Genomic DNA, 26,277 nt, shown 5'->3' with positions numbered 1-26,277 from the left:
TGTCACCCATCACCCTGATATCTCAAAATTTTTAAAATGTTTTGAAGTAGGAATTCTGTCTTCACTACATGTATTCTCTTCCTGGAGTAACATGGAGTAAGAACCTCAACTAGAGACACAGCTTAGTTCCTAGGGTAGGAAATATGGTGAACATGCTGAAGAAACCAGAAAAAAAAGAATTATGCTGTTTTTTAAGAAATTAATTCTTAATGGAATTACTTTAATTTGTTGTATTCTGAGTCCAGTTCTGAGATCTTGGTTCCCAGATTCAGTAACCAGAGGGCAGTTAAGAAATGGGGACACAACTTTGTCACACGTCTATGCTAAGTCACTTTATAGTCAGTTTCAATCAGTGCCTTCTCAGGCTGGTGTGTATGCTACTTAAATATTGAGACAGTGCTTACTGGCCTGAAAGAGATGGAGAGTTCTACATAAATCTTTGTCTGACTTTCCAGCTTAAGTCCTCACCATCCATCTCTGCATAAGCTTTCTTGTAGATTTTGAATCAAATGATGTGGGAAGCTGAATCTGCAGATCTGAACTGCAGCTGAGCTGCAGATCTGAGCCCTCTATAATATTTACTTTTGGTATTGTCTGAAAAATCTACACAGTCTGCAGCCAAAGATTTGAGTGCATTCCTGTAGCTTCTTATGGATGTTACAGACAGAGCTGCTGATATGCAGGGGCACAGCTGGCAGGAAGGCGGAGGATGGCCCCAGAGCTGAGGGGCCAGCAGCTGCACCTTTGGACACCCTTTGCACCTCAGGGGCCCCTGACAGTGGACAGCTGGCTCAGGAAACTAGACCTTGACACCTTTCTACTTCTTCTTGCTCAAAAAAGGGAGGATATACTATACAAGGCATCTCGAGGCAACAAGTGAAATTTATCTTGGCACCAAGCAACTTGTATTCTTAAGGGATGCGATCATATTTCTTTCTGACATATGGGGAATGGATGGGTTGCAGCACCACAGGCCATTCTCTGAATTCCCTGCAGCCATTCTCCTCTAGTTATGTGCCAGAAGATTTACAGACTGTCATATTATAAAATATTCTCTAGATGCTCATTTGCTTATATTTAATTCTACCCTGTAGCATTTTTTGTGTTCCTGCCCTTTTCTTTCTTTTGCCAATGGCAAGTCACTACTGAATTATGCATAAGTTTACTTAAATTCTTTGTTTACATTACATTTGGAGATCAAAGAGTGAACAGGAGTTTTTAATGGTGATTCAGTCCATTCAGCTTCCCCTTGGTGTTCCAGCTGGATGGATTCACAATGAGCTGATCTCTCCATTAAGCATAATGAAACCCACAGTCTCAGGGGCAGCAAATAATTTTCTTGTGCTTGTTGAGAACAGTTTTCTGAAGGCCAGACTTTTCAGTCTCTTTCTCCGATATTTGAATGGCACATCACTCCATCCATGCCCGTGAGGACAGGAGCAATTGCAAAGGGTCAACTCAGAAGGAAAATCTGAGGGTCCTTTATTTTGCCACAGTAACAGGAGTGCTCCCGAATACAGCCAAACACTAAAACCTCCAAGCAGGGGCAATCCCAATTTTTACACTCTCTCATGGAACATTCTAGCAACATTCTAACCAATCACAACGGAGATGTAACTAATATTAACATAGTAACTCCCACGAGCCCGTTGGAACAAACTTTAACTCTCACAAACTTGAAACAGTGTTCCCTAGCTTAGGGTGTTGCTTTCCGTGGCCTTGGGTTGATCTCGGCTATGGCTGGCTTGCTGGTCAGGCCAGGCCGCTGGACCTCCACATTTAAAACTATATTAAGATGTGATCAGGCCAAACTTGTACCAGAGCATGAGGCCAAATTAAGACAACCATTATGTGGGGCATTCATCTGCACAACAGGGTAAGAATCACTGCAGCTGAAATAACAGACTAGAAAAAAGAAATAATGATTTTAGGAAAACACAAGTTAAATTCAATAATCAAGCCACAGGAAAATATTATATTTAGCAGCTCTAGTGCTATCTAAAACTTAAAATTGATGAGCAGTTGTTACTGAAGCCACATAAAATTTGATCCTAAGATCAGGAGTCCATTTTTATCTTTATACTTGATCCCAAAAAGGTAACTTCATGTGAAAGATATCTCTGGAAGCCCAAGCTTCCAGAGATATCAAATCTGTATGTGAGAAATCTGTATGTAAGAAATCAAATGCTGTATGTCCAGCTAAGATAAAACACAGCATCTGAATTAATTTTTATCTTCTTATATATACATTTTTAATGCTGCTTTTTGCTGTTTCAAAGTGTGCAGTCTGGCAAGGTATAATTTGTTTTTTCCCTGCCTCTCCTGGAGCTTCAAGGATGTCTCCAGCTAATTGCTATGCAGGCTTTCACATATGGTATACATAACACATTGATTTTGAATATTTCAGAAACCACTTGCAGAGAAGTCTCCTTTTATATACTGACAAAGTGGGACAGTGCCTCCAAACTTCAGCTTCAGGAACAACTAAAGTAGAAAGGGCTTCCTTGGAAGAGGATAAAGCTCAGCTGCAGCAGGGCCATCTGACCACTCTGACCTGTGCAGGCAAATGCACCAGTTTTAGGACCTATTATCACAAAAAATAATTAACAGTGCAAGGCAAGTCATATGTTCAAAGAAGTTTGAAAGCAGCCAACATCAAGTTTCAAACTGTTACCAAAATTTTGCACACTCTTCATCAAATGCATCTTCAATGTCAATTGTCAAATATAGTCTTCAACAGATCTTTAACAGCGCAGTTTGCTATGCCAATGAAGTGCCATACTCACGCATACCATTTCTTTTTGCAGCTCTGAAGAAGAAGTCCATTTTTAACATAGGCTCATACTATTCCTGAACAGCACAACCACGTAGTGTAGTTGAAAAAGAATTTATACAACAAGCTCTAATCTGCTTTGACTTCACAGGATGGAGCAAATACTAGTTACAAGATCACACTAATTACAAGGTAACGAGCATAGTAATTAGTATTATCAACTATGCTAGTTAATGGCAGTATTAGTCACTCCAGAACACAATCTTCATGTCTTTTATTTCTTTGTCATTGGCATATTGTGATCAATTAAAACGTGGTTTGTAAATAGAGTTTATTAATTGTGAGCAGTCCAGACACCACTTGTTAGACTGAGTTTTGTTCTCAGTGTTTCAAGAAGAGAACACAACCTTCCTTACATATAGCAACTGCTCCAAATAATTGCCACTGCCGTCAGGTTTGGCACCAAAATGCTAGTGATGAATTATTTTTTAAAGTATTCAGCAATTACTTGCAGTATTTTTTACTTTTAGAATTTGTCTACTGACAAAGTATGCTTGCTAAAGGTGTTAAATATGAATAGTGTTGAAATATTGCCTGAATAAGCTGTATAAAAATACTCCTTTATGTAATCTTTACTTTGGTGAGAGTCACAGTAGTATTTTTACACTAAGCTGTTCTTTTTAGTAACAAATAAAATTCATTAGTGACTCACAAGCAGGTAACTACTTTGCTTATGTTTGATGTCAAATAAAACAAGGCTCCAAAACTCAGGCTATCCATTGTTCACTTGACAAGAGCAGTCGACAGTGATTTTTTGTAAATAGGAAGGATGATGATAATGGGCCATGCTGTATGCATTTGGACAGATGGTATTTGTCAGAGAACAGCTCTTCTTTCAAGAAATAAGTAGATTTTGGGTAAATATAGAGGAAGAAATAGGTTGGTTTATGCTCATGATGATATTCTGGTTTATTTTCTTTAGGCTATAGTGGTGCACTCTCTCAGTCCCTGGAAAAGCTGTCATGTTTGCAAGTAAAAGTGAGAATAGTCAACAGTGATGACAATCCACAGATCTTTAACAAAGTGCAGTCAAATTAAAGAGCTCTGTACATCACTATTATATCAGTAGGAAACTTGAACTATATTGTGCGCTGAAAACAACAAAAAAACCCTCAAAGGCTGCTGCAGTGCAGCATTTCCTTAAGTCTGTGGTTTTCCTGATCAGAAAAAAATATTCATTTTCTAGTATTTGCAAAGTAATGTGTAGTTTCATTGTTTATATCTATATATCTACATATATGTATCTGCATATCTCAGATCTCCTCAAAACGAACTGCTACAATAGTGGTTTTATCTGGATTCAGGACACATACTTAAACCTAACCAAAGTGGCATATTGATGTTAGACTTGGCCTTCTCTTGGTTACTGCAGATAGACCTAGTCAGAAAGTCCTTCTGGAGTTTGGGTAGTGTGGATGCAATCCTCAAACAGAAGACCCTCTACTGGATCTGGCTGTGCCAGAGATATTTTCTTTAATGTTCCTACCAGTGCTAGTATTACTTTGGAAAGATTGAGATTTCTGGCAGTTTTTGATGCTTTAAAAACCATTTTCACCAGACCTGTTCTAAATAAGTTTGCAATTCACAAGGGCAAGTAGGCATCCAAATGTCATATAGGCTCCTGAGTCCAGTATTGGTGCCCCTATATTTTCTGCTAACAGGCATTTGATACCAAAAATCAGGAAAAAGAAAAGAAGTCCTTAACACCAGTGTAGCATTAAGAAGCAGGTATTCTTTATTTAGCCAGACGCACGATTTTAGCCAGATGCAGAAATCGTGCATGCTGAGTACAGAAAAAGTTCCTGTTTGTATACTATTCTTTACATACATATTCATTGATTTTCCTGGAATAAACATACATTGATACTGATTTCCCTGAAATCACTGACATATGTTCTTCCCCCTCTGTGCATGTGCCCTTCTGTCCTGGGGGTCTCTTTTGGGGTCCCTGGTGGTCAGCGACTCCAAAGTCATACCTGACTACCTGGTGAACTGGTGAAATTTGGCACAGCAGAGCTGGCTACTTTCCATTGTTGTTCCTACAGAATAAGCATTATGTGGTTCCACAGGCCAGTGGTTTTTGAAGAGTAAGCACTGTATTAGCCCACCAGGTGCAAACAAGTTTTCATCTGACAACACATTCACAAACTAAGCCAAATCCTTCTCCTCAGGATGATTTTCAAACTGCATTCACAAATTCCCTGCCTAACATAATTTGTCCAATGGGGACAGGAAGTCCCTGTATTCCAAGGATAACAGCAATTGCTTGATGGGAAAGAAATTTGTTTGCTATTTCTGCTGGTTAGCAAGGATCTGAATCCAAATTTCCCACCAGCCTTCAAAATGCTCTGGAAAATGCAACTAGAAGTTCTGGGAGAGACTCCCAAATTTTGCTGTCAGTGGTTTTCCATGTTGCATAAATAATTAAATGTTCATGGGGTTGTTTCAGTGCTCAAAATCACTGGAAATGTTTCATGTCTCTTCATTTTACTTGCAGGAGTAACAGAACAACTTCCCACTGAGGTGCATCCTTGGAACTTGCACCAACCAGCCCTGTCACATGGAATCAGGTAAACAGTGATTAACTGCTCCAAGAGATTAATCATTCATTGCCGATCTAAATGACTGAATTAAGCATCTAATCACACACCTGATGTAAAAAGAAATGCTTTTATTTATGCTCTAAGCAGAGGCTACTGGGATTTTGGCTGCCTGCAGATCAGTCACATGGCCCCACCTCAGTGTGCAAACAAAAAGTGTGTGTCTCCATGTGGATATTTCAATGTGCCCACCAGGGCTGGTGCAAATGGCTGGGCAATCCCAACACTGAACATCACCACCAGTAACTGCACCAGTACAATTCCTACCTGGCCCTCTTCCCTCACACTGAGGGAGAGGGAAATTCACAGAATCACAAAATAGTTAGGGTTGGAAGGGATCTTTGGAAATGGTCCAGTCCAAGCCCCCCACCCAGATAGGGTCATTTACAGCAGATTACATAGGAACACAGCCATGTGGGTTTTGAGTATCTCCAGAGAGGGAAACCTTTCGTGTCCTGCACAGCCTGTTCCAGTGTTCTGTAACCTTCAATTCAAAAGAAATTCTTCCTTATGTGAAGGAAGTTAAATTTCTTATGTTTATGGCCACTGTTGCCACTGTTTATGACCTCTTCCTGTTGCCCCTTGTCTCTCTTTTACTGAGGAGCCCAGAACTGGACACAGCACTCCAGATGCGGCCTCATGAGGGCCGAGCAGACGGAGAGCACCACCTCCCTCAACCCTCTACGTTCTTCCCGATGCCCCAAGACACCGTGGGCCCTCCTGGCCACAAGGGCGCTGCCCGCTGATGGGCAACTTGTCATCCACCAAATCAGCCTCTAGCTGGGGACGCGAGGCCAGCTCTGCTGACAGCAGACGCCTTACACTCGGTTGCCCGCACCGGGGCCGGCGAAGGCCGCGGCGGTGGCGGTGGCGGTGGCGGGGCGGGCCCGGGCGGCGGCGGTGCCGGTGGCAGCGGCGCTGCCGGTGGCGGGGCGGGCCCAGGCGGATGAGCTCATCAGCGGGCGCCGCGGCCGCGCCGTAGGGGCGGGGAGGTGAAGCCGGCGCGGCGCCGGGCGCGGGCGGGTGGCGGCAGCGACGGCAGCAGCAGTTCGGGCGCCCGGCGGGGCCGGGCAGGGGACGGCGTGTCCCCGTGTGTCCCCGCACACGCCCCGGGAGCCGGCGCGCAGGCGGGGCAGTGGCCGCCGCTGTAAGTGTTCCTTCCCTGTCCGTCGCCCCCGTCCCCGTGCTTCCGGCCGGGTCCCGCCGCGCTCGGCTGGACGGGCCGGCGCCCCTGTCCCGCAGCGCTTCCCGCCGCTCCGCCACGCCTCGTGCGAGGGAGCCGCTGCTGGAAGTGACAACATTTTCCGTCCCTGCCTTTCCTCACAAACTAAATGGCCGCGCCCAGAACTTAGGGGGCAGTGGAGGAGGCGGAATGCAAGGCAGTAAGGAGCCTGCGGCCGGCGATCGCTGCTGTCCTTTTTCACGCAGCTTGGGTCGATGGCATTCTTGTGGGCTGCTGGTGTCCTGAAAGAACTTTAAACGTGGATGTGTTCGACCCTCTCAAATCTGTTCCACTCATTGTCATCTTTACAGTGGAAACACGTAGGTGAAACTCCTGTCTTAATAGATGGTGGCGTGTAATTAATCTGAGGATCTCAGCTTAGTTGTATCCTTTACTCAGGATAATGGTTAGATTTCAGAGGTCTAGTTAAATGGCTGAGATGGTTTGCCAGTGTCAACATTGAAAAGACTTTTTCTGATTCCAGCCTTAAGGATTTAGTTCTTTGACATTGTAGGTATTATTCATTAACTACAGTCGCATAAAGTTGAAAGCAGTCATTCTGTTTCAGGACGGATTTTATTTGGGCGATTCCTATATATGAATATCATCAGACATGCGTGCTCCATGTCCTGAAAGTCAGTTGTACACAACCTTTCCTTGTGTATTTTGAATGGAAATAAAATCCAAGGTAGTTCCTCTTTAATGCTGTTCAGCGTGTCTATAGAATCACTGGCTTTGGAGGGACCACTGAAGATTTTCTAGTCCCTGTTCAAGCAGGGTTAGGTATAGCAAATTACCCAGGCCTATGTCCACCTTGAAATAATTTTGTAAAATAAAAACTGGAAAATTCTGTCCTTACACAAGTGTTGGTCATGGGGTTTGTTTTGTTTTTGTGGGGTTGTTTTGTTTTTTAATTTTGGTGGGGTTTGTTCTTTTCTTTTCTTTTCTTTTCTTTTCTTTTCTTTTCTTTTCTTTTCTTTTCTTTTCTTTTCTTTTCTTTTCTTTTTTTTTTTTTTTTTTCTTTTTTTTCTTTTCTTTTTGGGTCTTTTGATAAATAAAGTAATGGTAAATTTGGGGGCTGAAAATTGTAAAACACATATTTGGTCTCTCTTTAAGTATTTGATCATTACTGTAATACAAATAATTGTCAATGTAGTAAGGATGGGTTAAGAGTAATATCAGGATCCTCTTTCTAGCTCCTTTACCAGTTGTAAGTTATGCTTCTTTTTCAGTCTTGGGTGTTTTTCTCTGGGAATTAGTATTTTGGGAGCAGAAGGGGACTTCTTTTTTTGGTATTTCTCTTATTATTTAAGCTGGAAGATGGAGTATTATCTCTTGGCTTGTCATTTCAGCTCATTGAAATAAATTTCCCTCTCTGCTAACTTGCTGCTGTAGTTGGTAAAGAAGATCTTCTGTTATACTCATTATTCCTATGGTTTTCAGACTTAAAAGGAGACTTCTGGAATGGTACCAATTGTTTTATCAAGGGATATCAGTGATTGAATTAATTTTCACATCAAAGCCTTGCTACAAAATGCACTGTTTTTCTTGTGACGCAGAGTGAGGTCTGTAACCTCTCTTCTGTGGATTGTTTTATAGTAGTTTAACATGAGCAAATGTTTCTGCTAGTTTGTTTAAGCCTTACTTTCATCTATAGAACCCATTCTTGCCTTAAAAAGACTTAAGGTGTCTTAGATATTTGTGTTATGGGTGTGTAGGGAAAAAAAGTTGTAATTACCAAAAATAATGTATACATATCCCTTCGTATCTAAAGAGTAAAATTATTGTTGATGCTGGGGGTCAAAAATGAGTTCTTAGTAAGATCTTAGTGTCTTGTATTGCATGGAAAATGTATAAACCTGGATTTGGAAGGAGCTGCCTTGAAAGCAGTTTAAATGGCATTAGTTATAAACATCTTCTAATTATCAAAGAGAATGTTTATCCAAAAGGTGCTTTTTTTTTCATTTTAAAGTTTCTTCAAATGTTAAGTAGAGAGTATTATAGCCTTAATTCTAGCACTTGGTGGTTGGAAGCAGTTGAATTAGCTTTTTTGTACCGATGAAGAAAATCATGCTTGGCTGAAGGTGAAGAGAGTCCAAACATGGCCTTATTTTCCTTGTATAAAAAGGTGGTGTTTAAATGTGTCTGAATACTGGCCAGTGGCATGTAGGGAAAGTCTGTGTCACTGAAATCCTTCTACACCTTTTGAAGAATACCGTGAGTACATAACACAATTGAGTGCTCTGTGCTTCAGAGATACTTGTTTGTGGATCAGGATATTAGCTTACATTACCAGCTCAGGTGCACCTGCCAGGCTGTGTGCTTGAGTGGCTGTGCATGGAAATAGCTATCTCTGCTGATCAAAGCAGATGATTCTGGCAGGATCTTCAAGCAGGCTTAGCATAAATTGGTAGGGTTCTTCTGACCATCCTTAGTTTGCTAGAAAACTAAATTTGCATAAATTTCTATGGAGTTGCTTAAATGGACTGTTATTTCAGGGAATGAGTTTGTGTGAGGTGTGAAAACCAGAAAAGCTGGGATAGAAATGGGCACCATCTTAGGGGTTGATGCCTGCTACTTGTGACAGCATTTGTGTGTTACTTTTTGTGACCTTGATTTTGCACAATAAAAAACAGTGGTATGGTTTGTAAGGCATTAACTGGTTTATGTATGCAAATATTTGCAACAACTCCATGCTGGGAGTTTTCCAGGGCTTGCTAGATATCAACTACAGAGCTATAACTGCTTGGATTGCTTGGAGACTTGATCTTCTATTGTATGGCCCTCTTTTCATTCCGTTTTGCTTTCTAAGATTTTGGAAATACATGAAAAATGACAGCTGCAGTTGGGATCTGAAACAAGACGTATTTTGTGTATGCTTCATGTTTGGTGTTTGCCTTCGTGACAAGATGCAGAACTATCTTAGGCAGCTGTGTTTTGTGCCTGCCTTTCACAGCTGTGTAAGCCATGACAGTGTCACATGTGAGAGAGTCCTTTGCTGGCTGGTGTAGCAGGAGCGCAGTGAAATTAGGTGTGTGCTTGGAAAGGGAGTAGATAATTCAGTACATTCTTGATAGTGTATTTCTAGCTCCTGACACTATATTATGAAGTCATCTCTAATGACCATGCATCTTCTGTTCTTCGAGGTGGGTTTGTTTGGGGTTTTTTAAAGTTTGTAAGCCTTTCACTTGCTTCCACCTAGTATTGCCTCTGATGGACATTTCAGCAAGTTCAGAGGCTTTTCTAATTTTCTTATCTGGGTTATTATTGTTAGAGTGGAGTTAGACTGGAGTAGTTAGCTATTAGCATTTAAAATAACGGCTTTTTGGATCACTGAAATATCAGTATCAGTTATCATAATTGATCACTCTAGTTTTTAATGTGCTGTTTACAAGATTAACTAGACTTCTTTGTATAACAGTTCTCCTCCTCCCCTTTATGGTTCACCATTTGAAATGGGTATTCTGTGGAGTTCTGCTGTCCCTGGGTTTTTTTTTCCCTCAGCTTTCACTGGACAGCATTGTATTTCGAAGTTCTTCCCTATCTCTTTATTTCCTTTTTGCTTTTAACTTTAAAACCCGCAACTATCAGTTACAGTGTATTGCCTATGAAAAACAAACTTCCCCCCGATATTTTTAGGAAGCTTAATCTTGTCTACTTTGCAATTGTGTTTTATGTTGCCTGGAAACTTTTTTTCCTCATATTTGCTTTCAGAGACCTGTGTTTCAAATTCAGGCTGATACTTTTTGTATTGAATGGAAAACAATGTTATACAAATATAATTCCCCAAAGGATCATATCTTTCCTGTTTCCCATTCTTCATGTCTTTTATGTGATTCTATTATGTGCTGCTGATCAAGATTGACTCTATTAATGTTGGTCACCATCTGCTGTTATTGTTTATTCTTTTGTGAACATCTGTCTTCTAAAATATTAAAACATAAAACCAAATAATTAGCCTTCCCTGTAATTTTATTACTTTTATTACTTACAAAATGTATTTACAAAGTACATTTAATAAGAAAGATCCATTGAATTTAAGGTCTATCTTTAAAATATACTAGTAATTTTTTACATCTCTGTGGGAAAGAAGTATGTCATGAAACACTGTTTATTAAATGATCGCCAGGACTTTGTAGCAGCATTACAATTTCTTTTTTTTCTTTTTTTTTTTTTGGTGCCTGGAGTTCAGCTAAAGAATCTCCTTTTCTAAAGGTGAAATGCGTTAATTGCACAGAAATGAAACCAGATATTATGGGCATAGTATAGCAAAAAATGTTACAGAAGACAATGAGACAATGTTGAATAAGAGATGTATTTTTAAAAAAATGTCAAAAAAATGTATCTTTTCTGTGATGCCAGTACCTTGATATATGTGTAAGATAGTGAAAAACTTATTGTACCAAATTCAAAGAATATTTCCCAGAACAACATATTTCTGAAGCAGTAGTAAAAGATTTACTCTTTACATACACAAAGCTTGAATACATGCAGAGAACTTTCAAGGTGTACAGCAAGGGGTTTGCTTCAGAAAGTGAGGTAAAAATGTTTCCTGTATTATATCAACATCATTATTAGAATTTCTTTTAACGTATTAAGGAAAAATGAAAAGAAATACAGAATGAATGGCAAATGCTAGACTGAATTAGTTGTATGATTGTACACAGTTTGGGAGTTAAGGTTTTTACACTTCATCTCAGTCTGTACTTAATTTGTCACAAAAAATGTAGGAAATAATTCTTCCTTTGTCAGAAAGAATCCTTTGTTTTTTTACCTGGGCTTGAGTTGCAAATTTGTATAGCATTGCAGCTGCTGTTGATTCTGCCTAGTACTTCAACAGGCTGTATTTCAGTACCAGCAGTAGTAACCATGTTGGAGGGATAATAATACTATGATTTATTTACAATTTTTGGGAAGACTTGATTGAAGAAAAGACACCATGAAGTTATATTTATTCGAATGCTGTTGGAATCAAATGGTAAATAAAATCATTATTTACAGCTTGTTCAGTTAAACCCCCCAAATTATCATGTATTTATGAAAAGACATCACAGTCTATACAAAGAAGAGAATGGGGTTTACATATTTGATAGTTGCACGGCTACCTTTTTCCTCCTCACCAGTTCCTAGTATCTGTCATTACAACTTCTTTCTTCTGTGAGTGTTCACATACTTTCTCTGTATGTCATCTCAGTGGTTTTGTCATGTTGGACCAATGAGGGACAGTCTATGTGTAGATGCTAAATTTCAAACAAAGGATCAGTATGTTGTTTTACAACATGGTTGAACTAGCATTACTGATTGAAAGCAAATGTACAGATACCTAGACTTTAAACAAATGTAGCAAAATATATACATATAAATAATTTTGTCCTGTTCAGTTACATGTGATGAGAATGGTCCTTTAAAAAATTTTGTGAAAAAGTTCATTACCTTTTAACTTTGATATTACATTCTGTTGTAATTTTTATCCTCCTCTTTTGCTGAAGTGCATACTTCATTTACCTTTTTTTTTTTTGCTTGCATTTTTTTTTTCACTTGGCTTTATTTCAGGTTTGCTTTAATGTGATTCCTGTGTTGTTTCATTGCTACAGGGGTTGTGTGCATGGTCACTCAGTGCCCTCCTCTCTTGCGTTTTCCTTGGTAATAAAAGGCCCTCTATTTAAGTGTCCACTGTCTATTTCAGTGTCCAAATGAACAGTTCATTTCTGTGTTTTCTTCTTGAATAAAACTGGTAATTTCCCTAGGTGGTTGAGGTCCAATACTGCATAAGCCAACCAGAGCCTGAAGGAGTAGATACCCATCTTGTCTGGGACACAAACATTTATCCATGTATTAGAATGTCATAAAATTGGCAGTGCTGTTCATGACAATGACAGAGAATGCTGTTTTCTGGGAGTATATTTTGGTATTCTTAGACTTAAAACTGTATATTTCTGTTCTAATTCTTTATTTTCTCATTCCCTTTTCATTTAGTGTTTCATTTCAGTAACAAAAAAAAGCAGCTCTACAGAATAAAAAAACCAATCAATTTTTGCAGTTTTAAGAAATTAGCTCAGTGTAATGCCTTGCAATGCGTGGAGGATAGTTGTATTTGCAAGACAGCTTAGATGTTTTTGCTTGCCTTTTCTCCATGCCCCTCTAGGGGGAGGCTGCCTGCATCTGCTGTACACACCCAGTCAGGACTTGGGCTATAGCAGGTAATCTTCCCTAATTGCCTTTCCCAAGACTGGCCTCTCCTCCCTACAATTGTGTGTATAGGATAGTACTCACATTTACAAAAGGTGTCAGTATTATATTATAAATATTTACAAATTAAAAATGTGTTTGTGCAAAACAAGAGTTTGAGTGTTAGTTAAATGTTGGGGTTTTCCCCACCAAGTCACTTCATTTCTTTACTATCACCAATAATTACTTGACCTGCTAGCAGTCATGAGGTTTTGGTAGTCAGAAAAAAATCCAGGTAACATCAGGTTCAGTCCACAGCATTACACAGACATCACAGATGCATTGCTCATGTTGCCTGAATTTACTGAGCTATTTCAGTGAAAGAACCTTCTGATGTGAGCTTGTTGCCCAGGTATGTTTGTAAAAGTACTGAAAGATTGTTAAAAATTCAAAGGAAGGTTTATCTCAGCTTGCTGTCAAAGACAGCCCTGAAAGAGCTATTTCTGACAGCTAGAAAGCCACTGAGGTAAGTATGTTTTTGTGCCTTGTGTGAAACTAGTTTAGAGAACTATATGGACAGTTTCTTGCCCTGAGCCTTTCACATAATGATAGTAGCTTGATAGCGTGCCCTGGATTCCTACAGAAAAGATACAGCAAGTCGCTGGGGAGTGATTTCCCCTCTGTGCTGACTTGGAGAACTACATAAAAATTTGCTTTGGATAGTGAAGTCTGTGATGAGGTGTAAAACTGTGAAATGGATTATGCATGTCACAATGGGGTGTCTGTTCTCTTAAGGCACTTAGAAGCAGGCCTGGCTGCTTCTAAGTCATGGTGAGTGTCACTGAAATGCCAGGGAGAGAACTGTCTGTATTTCATCCTCTGATATCTCTTCCTTATCTAGAAAGCAAACAGAAAGGATTTAAGTGGGCTAAAAGTGCATGACTGAGGCAAATGGTCATAGCAGAACAGGAATGTATGTCAGTTCAACTTTGTGATGAACTTCTCTCTATTGTTGCAACAAACGTTGGTGCATTTTAGTATTTTTGTGCCTTTATAGGTATGTACTTAATTTCCAGTGAAAAGACTTTTTGTTTTCTGTAAGGCACTATTCTAAGTTGTTGTTGTGAGTTTTCAGCTACAAAAATGTAATTATATACCTCAGGTATTTAAGATTTTAAAAATCTTCATGAGCAATCTCAAATGAATACTTGGAATGCAAATTGTAAATTGGCTGATTTTCTTGTAAGAGCTGGTATGAGAGTGGTTGTAATGTGGAAAGTACATTAATCTGTGGACAAGCATTGTATATAGGAATTTATTACTCTAAACATTTAAGACCTATGAGGTGATTTAAACTTACTCTTGTTATCTAAAATCACAGCAGAAATATATCACTATCTTTTGATACTTTTGGTTTTTTCTATCAGTTTATAAAAGCTGTCTAGAAATACTTTCATTTGAATTCTTCTCTGAAAGGACAACTGAAATGAAAGTATTTGAGTTCTTATCTGAAAAATACAGCCACTGGTCCTTGACAGAAAATCCTGAAGCAAGCAGATGCCATTCTGGCCTGATGCCATTGTGTGGAGATACAATCACCCCTTTGCAGTACTATTGTAATAAAGGCAGCTGGACTTTAAATAGATTTAGAATCAGTGCATTTCAGAAATGGTTGTGAGATGATTTTCTTTCTTTTTTTTCTTTTTAGAGTGCAAGAAGTGGATAAACTACAATTTCAATCTTGTAATCTTATTCAAAATTATTTTTAGCACTGGGAGACTGAATATTCTCCTTCTGGAGTCATCATATGTCAGAATTGTTCAAGGCTTTGTGAAACAGTTGCCCAATAGGTGAACATGGAGACACAGCTAGACCCCATGAAGGATGATTTGCCTTTAATGGCAAACACTAGCTACATGCTTGTAAAGCACTATGTATTGGACTTGGATGTGGATTTTAAAAGTAAAGTTATTGAAGGCAGCATAGTTTTGTTCTTTGAGACTGGGAGCCAGTATAGGAAAACCATCAGTGCTGGCAAAGAATGCTGCCAGTCACAGTTTGATGAAACCTGTAAAATGAGGGCATCTGAACCCTGCCACATTCCTATGATAAATGTTAGTACCTGTTCATCTAAAACAGAATGTAATGATTTTGCTGTCAGTGGTAAAGAAGAGGAAGCTACTTCTGATGAAAATAGTAACCATAGCAACAATGAACAGGCTTCTGGGATTTCTAGTTCAAAGGACTGCTGTGACATAGAGGATCATGGAAACAAGGATTTTCTGCTGGTATTGGACTGCTGTGATTTATCTGTGCTAAAGGTTGAAGAGGTAGATGTTGCTGCTGTGTCAGGCATTGAAAAATTTACAAGGTCTGCCAAGCTAACTGGTGTTTCAAAGGAGCTGGAAAATCTCAGGAATCAGATTGTACATGAACTTGTGACTTTACCTGCAGATCGCTGGAAGGAACAGCTATACTATTTTACTCACTGTAGCCAGGCACCTGGCTGTGGGGAGCTTCTGTTTAGTACTGGCACCTGGAGCTTGGAGATAAGGAAATCAGGAATTCAGTCTCCAGCAGACTTTCCTCATGCAATAAGAATATGGTACAAAACTAAGCCAGAAGGAAGATCTGTTACATGGACTACAGACCAGAGTGGCAGGTATGTAACTGTTTGCTGAAAGCTTTGTATGCAATAAATTTAAATAGGTGCAAGAATGGAAAATCATATAATTGCTGAGCAACTGTGAAGATGATGAGTACACTGTTCCACAGCTTTCATTTCATCCTTGATTTGAATCCTTTTGCTGTCCTGTAGAACTACAGACAATCTCTCTGCTCGTGAAACCCTAAGGGAATTGAAGATCACAGGCCTATCTTAGTGGTTGTGTTTGGTCTTTCTGGGTGGGAGTAAATAACTTGTGTGTATTTCAATGTGTGTGCAGGGAATGGGGAATTATCATTTAGGGAAAGAAAAGGTATGAGTGACAGGTTGCTTTGTGCTCTTTTTCCTTCCTGGCTTACACAGCATAAAATTCAATATACTAACATTTAATAGAATTACTTCACAATTAGTCCTTTATCAATATTGTAATAAACTTAGAAATACAGTCTTTTCCTGTTTAGTCTCTCATAATCAGCTTTCAAAATCTTCTTCATCTATAATGTTAAGAACATTGATGATAGCAAATGAACTGCAAACTGAAAGAAAAATTGGCATTTTATCTAGTGTTAATGGAAAGGACATGGTATTGTACAGAAATCTTTAATATAAGCCTTTTATAGAAGAGAAACTACAATACACTCTTGACTTTTACAACTGTAATTGTTTTATTGGAATGTGGAAATGTGGATTTTAATGGCTGTTATTTCTTTCTGATGTCTAAAAAGCAGGAACAAAGTTGGAAGATAAGGAACAAATGTGATCTAATTGAATACTTGCTTTCCTTTCCCAGTCAAAAGATAAATGGTTATCTTTTATTTCAGTTATATTAAATTATATAAATTATTTTCTTAATTTTATAGATTTTTTAGATAATTTTATAATTTTTATATAATTATATAATAAAAATAATATATTTTATTTCAGTTATATTAAATTATATAAATTAAGTCTTTTCACTAGCATCTGTGTTGGTGAAGATAATGAGGCCTTTTGATTGTATTTGTCATGATGAGGGAATTCTGCTACTAATCTGTAAGCACCATCAACTCCAGAAATGCCTCAGTCGTATTCATTATTTCTTTCCCTTCCTTTCCTCACTCTCTGAGGAGTTATTTTTGGTATGAGTTTAGGAAATTTAACTTGATATAGTACCCTTATATCTGAAAATTCTGAATTTTGACTGCATGTGAAGGTAGAGCAATTGACCAAGATCACATGTCTATGTCCACCTGCCTGCCTAACTAATGTTAGCAAGACTCAGCTGGTATAGGACTCCTCCTCTCTGTGGTTTGAGCATTTGAATGTTTCTTTTAAGCGTCTAAATCATGAACAATTTTGACTCTTTGTAAGTCTTTCACTGCAAAGCATTATTTTAACTTTAGTGATGTTTCATGGCAGTTGTACACTAATGAATAGAATTTTATGGATTAGTAATGGAGCAGAAAAAGCAGGCTTGACATTGATCCAGAAGTTTGATGGTATAAAGTAGTACAAACTGATTTATTATCAGGCCTACATTAGTCCAAAAACTAATGTCTGTCTGAAAATAAGTTCTCATAGCATAATCATTACAATCTTTCTAAAATCAAATTCTATATGTGATGAGCCCATAAAGATAGTGGTAAATCTCATATTGCCATATGAGGATTCTTCAGATTGTTCCAAATTATGTGTCTGGTGCTTTTTTATTTCAGATGTCAAATCCTTTACCAAAGAAGACTATACTATGGTTCCAACACTGAAGAAAAATAAATAATAAAGTACACACATTGTGTAACCGCTTCCAATGTTTCCTATAATTTAATACTTGTACAATGTTTTGAAATTTAGCCTATGCACAATTTTATCAAGAGCTCCATTTTATTTGTTTTAAAGAATGATGTATTGTAATACACAAACAACACCAGCTGAAACAAAGCTTTGTGAGATGAGCTTAGGCAAGGTCAGATACATGTATACAAACATGTTATCACAGCAGGACACATTTCTGTTTTTAGTAGAGGAACTGAATATGTGGAATTTCAGTATTTCCCTGTCCAAGCTTTTGTGACCAAACAAAAAAGGCAATGACAGGGCTGACTTGTGCTAATGGAAAGAGGAAAGGAGGTAAGGTATAAAGGACATATGTATGACCAGGACACCTACCAAAATACACTTGATGAAAGGGACACTTCTGACCTCTCTAAACTTGCGTGCTAGTTCCTTGCATCACTGGTATGATGACACAGGTGTGTGTACAGCTGGGTCGTAAGGCATATTAGGGAGCTAATCTAATTGAAAGTAAGTACAGTGGGGAAGAGAATAGAAGGTAATAAGATGTGTTTGGAAAATACTACTGAGGTTAATTTGGAAGGTAAAGTTATTTACTACAAATTATAAAATCTGTCATGAAAATAGATGTTTGGTTTTTCAGTGGTGTGAGTTAGCATTGTTCTGTGCTCTTGGAAGCTGGAAGTGCAGGAAGGAAAGAATTTGGTTTTCTTCATAGGCAAGTTTTGATAGAATAAGATAGTTGAGAACCCTGGTAGGTCGCAGACCAAACCCTAAGAGGCTCTCCTCAACTGTGGAGAATCTCTACTGTTACTTTAATTTTGTTCCCAGTAATGGGAATATGAGAATATAAATATTTGACAAATTAATGAAGTTTTTTGAAGTTCATTGGATTATTCATGTGATATGCAATGAATTCTAAAGACTGACAAATGATATTAATAGAATGGAAAAGTAAAACAAACAAACAAAAATAAACCACAAAAAAACCCCAAAGCACAAGCAAACAAAAACCAAAAAAACCAAATCAAAACCAAACAAAAAAAACTGGGCAAACCCTGAGTACAAAATAAATGGACTTGATATTCCCGAAATGTGGAAGGCAACAAACCAATATTTGTAAAAAATATAAATTCTGTCCTCTGAATTATTTGTCTTAACTAAAAGGAAGACAATGGGAAACGTTAGTATTATTGATTGGTGTTTTTTTCAACAGTAAAATGTAAACAAGAACACCTGCTCTGGTGGAATCTGATGACAGTCACTGGAACCTTGCAGATATGTAAATTGATAAGGCAGAGTAAAAAATTTCATGCAATTTAGATGCCAGAAAGTCCTGCTGCTTTGACAATGGAATTTAGAGTAAGGAACAGCTGCAAAAAGCAGTACTTTTACAGGGATTGGCCTTGTAGTTGGAGGGTGTCCCCTCACATCCTTAAACGGAGACAGCCTTTGCAGAAATAGGGGATGTAATTTTTCAAATAGAGGGAAGGGATAGAGTTTCTGAGGTGGGCTTTTCCCCTGATAAAGCCTCAGACATTAGGCAAAGCAGTTTGACATGGGTGACCCTTAGAGTATGCTTCAGAGTATGTTTGATGGCAGGCATCTCAAGGTCTGCAGATTCCAGCTCAAAGAACAGATTATCAACTAAACTTTTATTATTAGTTTGAAGATTGTGTTAATTCATTATTATAGTGTAGTGGGTAGGCTTACATGGAGAGGGAGATCTGCTAAGAGCTGGTTTGAACTGATTTTGTTGAGTTGTAAAGATATGTGGACTACTGATGAGTTACAATTGCATGAATCAAATTCTCATCAGGGAGATTACTGAACAACACACAGTCTCTAGTCTCCTCTTGGGGCAAACACAAACATTACCACAACTAGTGGTAATGTTTGTAGTCTGGACGGCTGTTCACTTGGGAAAATTTACCCATTTTTCCGATTCAGAGGAGATAATTTAAATATTTTAGAAATATTTGTTTCTTACCTCCTACATTTCCAGGCATATCAAATCCATTTATTTTGTACTCAGGATATGCCTCTTTTTTTGTTTGTTTGTTTGCTTTGTTTACATGTCATAAAGTTGTCCAGAGGAGTGACTTGAGATGTCACTCCTGTGTTTTGTGAATCTTTTGTGGGTGTTTGTTCTTCCAGTGTGACAAATAACTAGATAAATATTCTGAGTACTCTGCTTATCTGTCTTTTGCTCCATGAAATTTCCTTAACTCTTGAAACCTATCTTGGCAAAGATTATGGTTGGCATAAATATTACATAAGTAGATGATTTGAGTATTACAAGACCATTAAAAGTTAAAGACTGGGGTGAAAGGCATAGGTAGTAGAAAGAGGAAAGGAACTGTGAAGTTTCTTGCTAGGAGGCATAGAGATAAATGATTCAAAAAGGGCAAATACAGGCATCAATTGACAAGACCAGTCTAAACCTAATTATTTGTATTTGCTATTCTATCATGTGCTTAGGTTAGCTGGTTTTTTTTTCTGGATCAAACGAAGAAACCGATTGATACCAGGATAAGAATTATATTTCTGGTCCTCTTATGTGCTGAATTTGTGCTGCCTGACCCCAAACAAAGACAATTGTCAGCGGCAGTGGATACCTTAAGTAGCATTGCACAATTACCAAGTCTATAAAAAGAAATTACCACTGTAAAAGGAGTATAACAAATATCTAATTAAAGGCTTACATAATTGTTTTTCTGATTGTTTCCTTTAATATTTAGAACCTGTCTATTTCATTACTATTTTTTAGCAGACTGACATAATTGGGTATATTTAGGAAAATAATGAAGTTAATAAATATATCTGGTCAAAAATTGTATTAAAATGGGTGAGGAGTGGAAAGAAGTCCTACGTCTGAAGAACAGATTATGTATGTGACCAGTCTTTCTCCACTTACCTAACTCACTTTCTACTTGGGCTTTTATGGTAGACACTTGTGACCATCCTGTGTGTGTATATTTTAGAATTGAAATGTCGTAGGGAAAAAAAAGCTACTGGACTAGGAGGCTTAGAACTAAGCCTGCAGGAGCAGCTTGAGTGCTAGCACTAAGCATATCTGTTCACTGAGTTTCATTTTCCCCATCTGCAAAATGATATTGACATTATCTGTAAAATACCTTATGGTCTGCAGGTAAAGGTGCTCTCTGAGAGCAGGTGACATAAATGTTCTTGGTAGCATCTATTATCTGTAGTGTTTATATCGTATTTGACACAGCATTATAACATTTAGTTTAGCACTGTTCTGCCAGCCAGTTTTCTCTGTCATTGTGGCATTTCCCTGTACAGAATATGAAGATCCCCTATACTGCTCTTTAGAGGGGATTGTACCAATGGCACCAAGCAAAACAGCCTTCACTGTGCATGGCAAATCATTAGGAAAATGTGTGTAGCAGTAGTCACTTATCCCACCTTTCCTTTTTCCTTTCCACACCTTCTCAGCACGTATGTGTTTTAGGGTAAATAATAATCGCAGTAGCTCTTGACTAACATTACTAGGGGGAAGCAGGTCTTCCTAGAAGGTGAGAAAACAGGTTCTTCTTTTTTCCTGTGAACTCACTGGCATGCACTCTTTTTTTTTTTATGGGAGAAAAAACAATTATTCTATGTATATCAGATAGGTTACAGATACAGTTTTAGGAGTTTAATTCTAACTAAGTAAGTTAAAAATCCATGCAGATTAGTGGTCTATTACATTTAGCTGTACATTATGTTTTGCTGATTAAAAAATAACCATTTGGCTTTCTCTCCACTGCAGTTACCTGAACTTCACTCGATGTCTAGGTCCTACTCTATTCACTCTGGTACATGATGGGGGAAGTTAGACCATTTTCTTTTCCTGCTTGTGTGCATTAACAATAATGCCTAATTAAACTGCAGCTTTCCTCTCTCATTTGCTGGAAAATAACTGGCCTGCATTAGTTAGGCCACAGTAATTTAATGTGCCAAGACAGCTCTGGATCCAATAGCAGAGATAGCAATGACAAGAGGGCAAAAATATCTTTGGAGTATATTTAATCTGTGACTCAGTATTTCCATGTCCTTTCTCTCTGTATAGTTTGAAGTTGGCTTTGGAGAAGGAATAATTTCAAAGGAATAGCAGTTAGGAGGGGAGTAAATAAAATCTTAAGATTTTAGCCATTGAAAAATCAGTTTTGCTCTAACAATTTGTCTCCTACTTTCTGAAGTGTTTTGATAATTTTTCAACTCAAGTAATGAAAGATACTGATCAGAATATTTTTAGCTTCAAGAGTTCACAAAATAATGTATTTTGCTCCCATAATATTTAGCTTTAAATATCGTAGGTTTTAAAAAGTTCATTGTAGTGAAGTGATGATTTCAGGACTTTCTTTCTTTTACTGAAGAAACCTGTTGATTGTGGATTTTTTTATACAATTTATAATTTTAAAAATAGCCTTTTTTCTTAAGATAAGTGGTGTTGTTACACACATAATAGAAATTTAGATAATACTGCAAAACAGAACAAAATAAGTAAACAAAGAATCATTAAGTCCATCCACCAGCAATAGCAAGTTAGAAGGAGCTAATGAAAGGCCTTGTTACCTTCCCAGCTGCAGCTAAATGGTTAATAAGAAATTTACTGTCATGAAATATTGCAGCTGAAATTGGACAGGGATAGTAGACTGAGAGGTTTGGCTGGGGAGAGGTTTAGAGTAACTACAAAAAAAGCAGTACTACAAGGAAGATTTCTATGTAAGCAGCAAGAAGGAGGCTGAAGCTAACAGGGTAGAAATTAATTCTTTTTATATGCCCTGTGGCTGAAATTCCCAAAGACAAGTGAGCTAGGATGCATTACCTTTAAGATTAAATGTAAAAATGCCAGGATTTATTGAGGCTTGGAATAAGGAAGACTCAAAACTAGGTCTTCTGCTGATTTTTCATGAGCTTCCAGGTTGCTAATCCAGGAGACTGGATTCATGATAGTGAAAGCACTACTGGAATGATAGCAGGGAGGTGTCACAGGTGTTGGTGAAGCCCTGCAATGGCATTGTCAGAAGATACTCAGAAGCCTTCTTTGACCTTATGGGTTCAACTGGAAGCTATTGTATGAGGCTGGAAGACTCATGCAAAAACAGGAGAGCGAAAAGACTGGAGTTAGTCTTTTCTAATCTGAAGGTATTGTAGTAATCTTGCTTTTCTTGTCTTCAATTACTTAGGTTGTATTTTCATTAGTTCACATCATACAGGTTCGGAACCTGCAGAACTGAAGTTAAAGAAACCACCTCAGTACGACAGCACCTTTGATTTTTTTATGTAGAACTTAATTCAGTCTTTCTTATTGTAATTCCAATGTCAATCTCTTTTGCTTCCATCTAGGCCATGTGTTTACACAATGGGATCACCAATAAACAACAGAGCCCTCTTTCCATGCCAAGAACCACCAATTGCCTTGTCAACATGGCAAGCCTCTGTTCGAACAGCTGCAGGCTTTGTTGTGTTAATGAGTGGTGAAAACTCAGCAGAACCAGTCCAGCTTCAAGAAGGTGAAATACATTTTTCAAGGCAAATTATTTTCCATAATTTTATAATTAGAAACCAAGATTGGTAAATAAGTGATTTGTGAAAGAATGAAGTTCCTAGCCTTAAAAACATTTCCATGTCTCTCTGTAATCTCCATGTCATTCTGTGGAAAAGGTATCTGCTCAAGGCCTTAGGGATAACTTCATAAGTATTTGAAGTATCTACATTTCTGCATTTCACTGTGTTGATTTTTTCTCCCTCTGTATTTCCAAACCTAGATTTAATTTTTCATAAATTTGCTTTATTTTAATCACAGTGTACTCAAGTTTTGTAGATGCAAACCTTATCAGGCTCTCAACAACTTCAGGCCTTGGTAGATAACTATCTTTCAGTTTTAGCTCTCCACTCTGAGTGTCGTTCAGTGTGTGATTAGAAGCAGCCATTGTGCCATATGTGTTGCCTGGAATACATGGAATATCTGAAGAATATCTGGTCAGTGCCCTGAAAATCTGATCTCTGTGCGTGTTTTTTGCATTGATAAAACATACCTTTTTCAACAGTAAGCAAACAAGGATTTCTTCTGTGTTGGTTATACTTTATTATGTAAATGTCTTTCTGCACAGAGAAAGAAGTTTTTAAGGCTTGTGTAAGTTCTACATAAAATGGAGTGGGTCTTGTGAGTTTTCATATAATCTGTCAAACTGGGTCTGTATTTTCTCGTGTGAGTAGTTCTGATGAGACATAGCATGTAAGAAAAGGTTAGAATTAAACTTTTCTGGGGAAAAATGTCTTCTGTTCCCCTTTAAATAGGCAGGTTTATTCTTGAACAGAAAAAAAAAGAGAAAGTCTCTTGATTTGAGAATCATCAGTTAATCCATTTTCATGGAATTGTCTGGTTATATTTGGCCGTATATGGGGCCTCTTTCAAGGTTTGTCTCTGCTGCTGAAATATGGAAAACTGCTATGATGAGCTGCTCAGTTCTCTTGGAGAATAATACTTTCCTGTCTCAGCATCAAGAAAGCAAGGACCCTCTTGACTTCAGACTAGGATAACAGCTTTTCCATCAGTGTTTAACTAGTTTAATGAGAGACCCTCATTTTGTTGCTTACATTTGGAATTGTAAAAATTTACAAAACTAATACAGAGGCAAAAAGGGAAAGTAGTAATATTCTGAGGAATGTTTTAAAGTCCAAGTAAACCCAAGATTTAAGTGCTAATCTGAAGCCTTGGATAAATTCTTAATGAATTTAGGAATACAAATACATGAGTTTAATTAATAGAACCTCTAAGAGTTAAAAAGTTAAAAAATGTTCTGTTGTTTTTAATAACCTGTCCACATAGATCTTGTTGTTTGGCAATTCTTGAAGGTATATTACATGTATCCATCTTAAAATTTTGTCTTTACACGCCAGAAAGCCTTCCAGGGTAGCTTCAATTTAAATAAGTTTGCCAAGTTGTTTATATACAGTATGCTATTACTAGTGGTGCATATTTATAATATCATACATAACTGGATGATTAATAAAATCTATTTTTAAAAAATGCAATTTATTGGAATGAGTTAGCATTTTGGTAAGCAGTTGTGAATAAATTTATTTTGAATAGAATTACAAGTTAGCTGAATTTTTTTTCCTTTGAAAGTCATATTTAAAACCAGTGGACAGGCAGACAGTAAGAGAACACCAATCAAAGTTGAGTCCTTCAAGCTTTTGGAGATCTGCATCCTGCTTCACAGACATACATCTCTACATGTACGGATCCAGTGATCCAGTGCATAGCTGGGCTAGGTTTGCTCTTATATGCAGATTCCTCATTTACCACTTGTATTTGCAGGTTTTGGCAAGTCTTTTTCCTCCCATATGTGCCATTTTTGCATTCTGCCTCCTACAAAACTGTGGTTGATCCTGTCATTTGAAATAGAGAGAGCCCACGTTTGTTTGAAAATAGTGATAGAATACTTACACAAATAGAAATGGTAACTATTTGAGTATGACCAAAAGTGCTTAAAATACCTTGCATTCTTTATGGAGTACTTAGAAAAGTTGATCAGAAAAATGCAATTATTAATACCCTTTGGGAGAAAGCTTGATGGGGAGCACTACATGTGTGTGTAATGTGAGTCATTTAAACATTAGATTTATTTTTCTACGTTTGTCAGTTTTACTTTCCTTCAGCACGTTACTGTAATACATAGAAGCTGCAAGTACTTTAGTCACAAGCACCTTTCTGTTTGTTCAATTCATATTCAAGTAGATATTCAGCCAATAAATGTGAAACAGACTGGCTCGCTTTTTGTGTGGTTACTCTACTACTGTGTAATCCTTGATCTTGTTTTGACACTGCGCTGTGAGTGAGGAGTACACTGGTACTGAGAAAAAAACAGAGTGCTACAAGAACCACTGCTCCTGCAATGTAGTTTGCAGCAGCAACCTTTGCTGCTGACTACACTACTGTTGCTTTTGCTTGTGCTCCTCACTTTCCACAAGGCGAAACAAAAGAGTGCAGTACTTGTGTTGGTTGATCTCCAGGATGTATCAGGGTCTGCAGCATGGTAGTTGAGAGCTTGTCATGTGTCCCTCTGACCCCGTGCTGAACTAATACTCTGGCATGAATGTGAGGGAGCTCTGTGGGGAGTTCTGTTTTTCAGATGAGATCAAAAAATCCCTACAAGTCACAAAGAGTTTCTGAAAGCTGGAGGGTTCTTAATCCTGGTGCTCCAACCAGAGAGTAGTTTTTACATAACTACTTATTTAGCTACATGTTTATATATTAGCACTAGCTAATATATAAATTAGTATATCTGTTGCTGTGGGGCTATTTCTCCTTTTCTGTAGAGGTAGTTGAACTTTGTGGGTTTTAGTAAATAGTAAACATCAGCTGTATTTTGTGGTGTTTGTGTTAGTGCAAACTATTTGACAAAAAATATACTGGTAAGTAAAAATCGTAATGTGCTTGCATCTGGCATTAACAAGATATATCTTTGGCATTTTTTCAGTTATAATGAACTCTTTAAGACTCAAACAATTTTAGTGATCTCAAAGATAGCTGAATGCATTAAAAATTGTAGGAAGTAATTACATCATTCATCATTATTATTTCAAGTAGGAGAAATAAACGATCTTGAAATTGTTCTTTTGCACAATTATACATAGATTAAAATTTCCTGCTCTTGTTAAACATTTGCATGGAAAGTTTTTCACTTTTAACTCATAGAATAGGTTATTGTTGCTGCATGATTAGTGCAGTTATGACACAATAGATTTGCTCTTCAAAACTGAAAAAAAAATTCAGAATTACAGGTAGGGAAAATAACAAAATGTTTTGAATATATTATAATTGCCTAAAAGAATTATGTGTAAGAATCAAGTTGTTTTAAAATTACATTACAAGTACAAGGACTGGGATGATCTACTTCTATTTTTCCCATTGACTAATCCCAGCCCAACCTCTTGTTTTTCCCAATGTGGTCTCACTTAGTCTGAAGATGTTTTTATGGTACAAAATGCTGTGTTTGGTAGA

General features: G+C 37.8%; 1 protein-coding gene across 4 annotated transcripts in view; it reads left to right on the top strand.

The window, feature by feature from the left end:
* Nucleotides 1–6,458: 6,458 nt before the first annotated feature.
* The window catches only part of AOPEP (aminopeptidase O (putative)), a 186,158-nt gene continuing 166,339 nt past the window's right edge, over nt 6,459–26,277 (top strand). For 3 of the 4 annotated variants that reach the window (XR_004061498.1, XM_030968819.1, XM_030968817.1), the window contains exons 1-3: nt 6,837–6,975; nt 14,532–15,485; nt 22,614–22,780. Coding sequence is in view for 3 of the 4 variants with exons in the window: in XM_030968819.1 (XP_030824679.1) it covers nt 14,680–15,485; nt 22,614–22,780 (973 nt within the window). In the remaining variant the exon portion in view is untranslated. Of the gene's footprint in view, nt 6,581–6,836; nt 6,976–14,531; nt 15,486–22,613; nt 22,781–26,277 lie in introns of those variants that run through there. The other variant, XM_030968818.1, reaches the window with a different exon arrangement.

Source organism: Camarhynchus parvulus, chromosome Z, assembly GCF_901933205.1.
Source record: "Camarhynchus parvulus chromosome Z, STF_HiC, whole genome shotgun sequence".
Taxonomy (NCBI): Eukaryota; Metazoa; Chordata; class Aves; order Passeriformes; family Thraupidae; genus Camarhynchus; species Camarhynchus parvulus.
Note: the sequence above shows the minus strand (reverse complement) of the source record. Positions and strands in the feature narration are given on the sequence as shown.